Below are 3,337 nucleotides of genomic sequence, written 5' to 3' on the forward strand. Positions count from 1 at the left end.
GGAAGACACAAATTTGGGGTTGCTTTGGTTTTAGGGTTTTTTTAATGATTCTAAAGATATAAATAAGTCCAAATTAATTTGAAGGCTGGACTAGATGATCTCCAGAGGTCCCTTCCAACCCTAACAATTCTGTGAATCTGAATTGACTTTCAGAGTTATAACCTTTAACAACACAAGTACAGTAAAAACCCAATGCTGTGAATGGTATCAGAGGCTAACTGGGATCATGGACTTTTCCAAACTGTCTTTTCATATATTCACAAAAAATCATTTGAAGTTGCAGAAGCCTCTAAGACATCAAACTTCCCTTCCTTTCTTTCCTTATTTCTACTAGAACAAATGACTTTATTCTATCTTACAGGTTTTCATCTCATAAATCTCTGTTTGATGTTGAACTTCACAGTTCTCTCCTTTAAGGTGATTCTGCACATGCATAGCTTATTCACAAAAATAATCCCAGGACATCTACACTGTATCAGAGCAAATTGTACATGTTTATTACAAGATTGCGGCCATGTAAAAGAAGAAAAATGTAGTCATCTAAATATAGCCCAAGAGGAACAGAATTAAACAAAAAGCCCGATGTGCCTAACACCTTTGTCAGAGGAAAGAAATTAAGCGTAGGTCCTAGGTCAGGCTCACATCACTATTTCGGAAAGAAGTAAGAATACATCCAACATCACAAATAGATTACATTTCTAGGATTTACTAGCATGCTCCACTGTAATTCAGCTGTAACTTCACCAATACATCACTGACGTAAGCCCAAAGGCAGAGTTGAATCACAATTCATTCATAATGCCTTATTTAGAATGACAATATAAAATGTTAGAGGGGCAAAATTCCTTCTCATTTGCAGAATTAGGTGTTTTGGAGTACATCTGGTCAGAGAAGCTTTGAATAACTTCAGCACGGTGCCCTGATACACTAAAGGTGATCTTCAGAACGGGTTACACAGTCTATTTCAAGTCAGCCACTTTCTGTTCAACTAATATTCAGCTCATCACAAGATAATGTTCATTTATCCATAACAGCAAAAGATACTCTGCAAATGCAGCTTCCAGCTCTTTGCAATGTCTCAGTTTCACTCTGCTTTGCTTCACATGTATCTACACATAAGACATTCTCTGTAAGAACATACTCAAGGAATGAGGAGACTGACCTTCCCACTAGTGGAACAAGCTACAAGAACAGAACTTGTCTGCAACCATACTCTGCACTCTGTACATGCCCAAAAACAGGTATTATGTACTTGCAAAATACACTTTTATTCCAACTTACCTTTGAATGGTATTCTAAAGCATCCAATTCACCTTGGTTGAATACACATTTCCTTTTACGTTTCTGCAGAATTAACAAACAATGAAAAAAATCCATACTACTCTGGGGGGGGGGAATTATCGAACGTATCGCGATTACAAATTAACTCTTTTAAAAGCAAAAGAAACTTTCCATCTCTTTCTTTTTTTATCACAAGTCAAATAAGCAAAAAGACCTCAACGCCCAGGCTGCTGCAGGCATTCTAAACGTACATAGGCTTAAAGCTGTGTTATGTCACTCACGGCCCTGGGATTTAAAGGTACCTAGTGCATGCCACAGTTTATGCTCATGTCTCATACGGGCCCATACTAGAAGTTTCAGCTGTGAAGTGCAATTTACAATGAAAGAATAAAATTGCCCACATCTTTACAATCACATTTGTTGGTTTAAACCTGAGACTCTTGTTTTCTGTCGTCCATAAGGAACAGTACTGAACGACATTGTAAGTAAATTCACACTGTCCTTCCCAATTTACTAATCCACAAAATCTTGACAGCTACCACAGTCTGAGCAAAAGTGCCTGACGACAACCAATGTCAGAAGATTTGGTGAGCAATCCACTGCTTTAGAGTCACAGAACACACGTTACTGACATAAGGGAGACAAGAACATCTTCATAAGTGCTTACATCTTCAGTACATATTGAAATTTATTGTGGAAATGTTCCTGCTCTTCTACGACTCAAGCATGCAAAACATGAGTAGTATATTATTTATCAAGAGATTACTGTGGTTTACTGTACTACAGAGAACATACCTTCCTAGCACTGGCAACAGAATCTCCAACGCTATTCTTTGTTCTTTCTTGGTGTTCCTCTCTGTTGCTGTTGGCCTTCATTTCTGTCAGACTCACCTCAGGACATCCCTGACACAGCTGCTCCTCAGGAGCTGCTGCTATATGAGGCTTAGAAATGTCAAAGAACTCCTCCCGAAATGCATATCTCAGTTTTGCTGCTTTACCTTCTGTTTCTATGACGTGTCCAGGACTATGAGTAGGACCATCGCTTGATGAGGAGGAGGTGGCAGAAAAGGGAGAAGTAGCATGAGAGTCTTCAGTAGATGTGACAGAAGTATTATGAGTGACACCACCAGGGCAAGCAGAGGAGCCACAAATCTCATAGCCACACTGGTTGATGAAAGAGAGATGATCCACGAGCCATCCTGCTGCCAGGCGATGTACCACCGACATCATAACTTCCCTTTTCAGGAAGAAAAATCAACTCCTTGAAACCGTAGACAGCAATCACAAGTGCTTCCTGGAGAAAACTCCTCCTGCGGGAAGTTTTATAAGAATTCACTTTTCAGAATCAGCACTGTTCCGTAACATGATGATTACATGTTACCTACCTACCTTCTTACAGACATTTCCACACACACACAGGTCACATGCTGAACCTTACGTGGACTCATAGAACCACAGAGTCAACCAGGCTGGAAGAGATCTCAAGGATCATAGAGTCCAACCGTACTGTGGTTACTGGACCATGGCACTAAGTGCCACATCCAGTCTCATCTTGAAAACCTCCAGGGATGGTGAATCCACCACCTCCCCAGGCAGCCCATTCCAATGCTAGATTACTCTTTTCCTAAAAAATCTCTTCCTAATATCCAACCTAAACCTCCCCGGGCAGAGCTTGAGTCTGTGCCCTCTAGTCCTACTACTGGCTGCCTGGGAGACCAACCCACTCCTGACTACAACCTCCTTTCAGGCAGTTGCAGAGAGTGATAGGGTCATGCTCATCCCTATTTCTCTTTCATCCCTGTATCACTTTCTCCTCATAGTTAAGTAAGCTTTATATAAATTTTTATAGTAAATACATCCTACATGAAAGTATAAGACGACTCCTTTTAACAAGTTAGAAAACACCACTACGGCACAGCGATTGATCCCACGACTGCCAGCGCCCGGGAGCAGTGACACAGGGGCAGGGACGGCCGCGGCCCCAGCGCTGCCGAGAGCAGGCACCGACTCCTGTCCCCGCGGGGGCACACAGCGCCTGGGCGACCTGCAGTCCCCC

General features: G+C 41.8%; 1 protein-coding gene across 1 annotated transcript in view; it reads right to left on the reverse strand.

Moving 5' to 3' along the window:
* Nucleotides 1-2,511, reverse strand: part of LOC103798342 (methyltransferase-like protein 4) — a 4,591-nt gene extending 2,080 nt beyond the window's left edge. Inside the window, exons 1-2 of the mRNA XM_009070597.1 lie at nt 2,077-2,511; nt 1,282-1,344 (exon numbers count right to left, since the gene is read on the reverse strand). Of these exons, the coding sequence (XP_009068845.1) occupies nt 1,282-1,344; nt 2,077-2,511 (498 nt within the window). The remainder of the gene's footprint in view (nt 1-1,281; nt 1,345-2,076) is intronic.
* Nucleotides 2,512-3,337: the final 826 nt, after the last annotated feature.

This window comes from Acanthisitta chloris, unplaced genomic scaffold (genome assembly GCF_000695815.1).
Source record: "Acanthisitta chloris isolate BGI_N310 unplaced genomic scaffold, ASM69581v1 scaffold19662, whole genome shotgun sequence".
Taxonomy (NCBI): Eukaryota; Metazoa; Chordata; class Aves; order Passeriformes; family Acanthisittidae; genus Acanthisitta; species Acanthisitta chloris.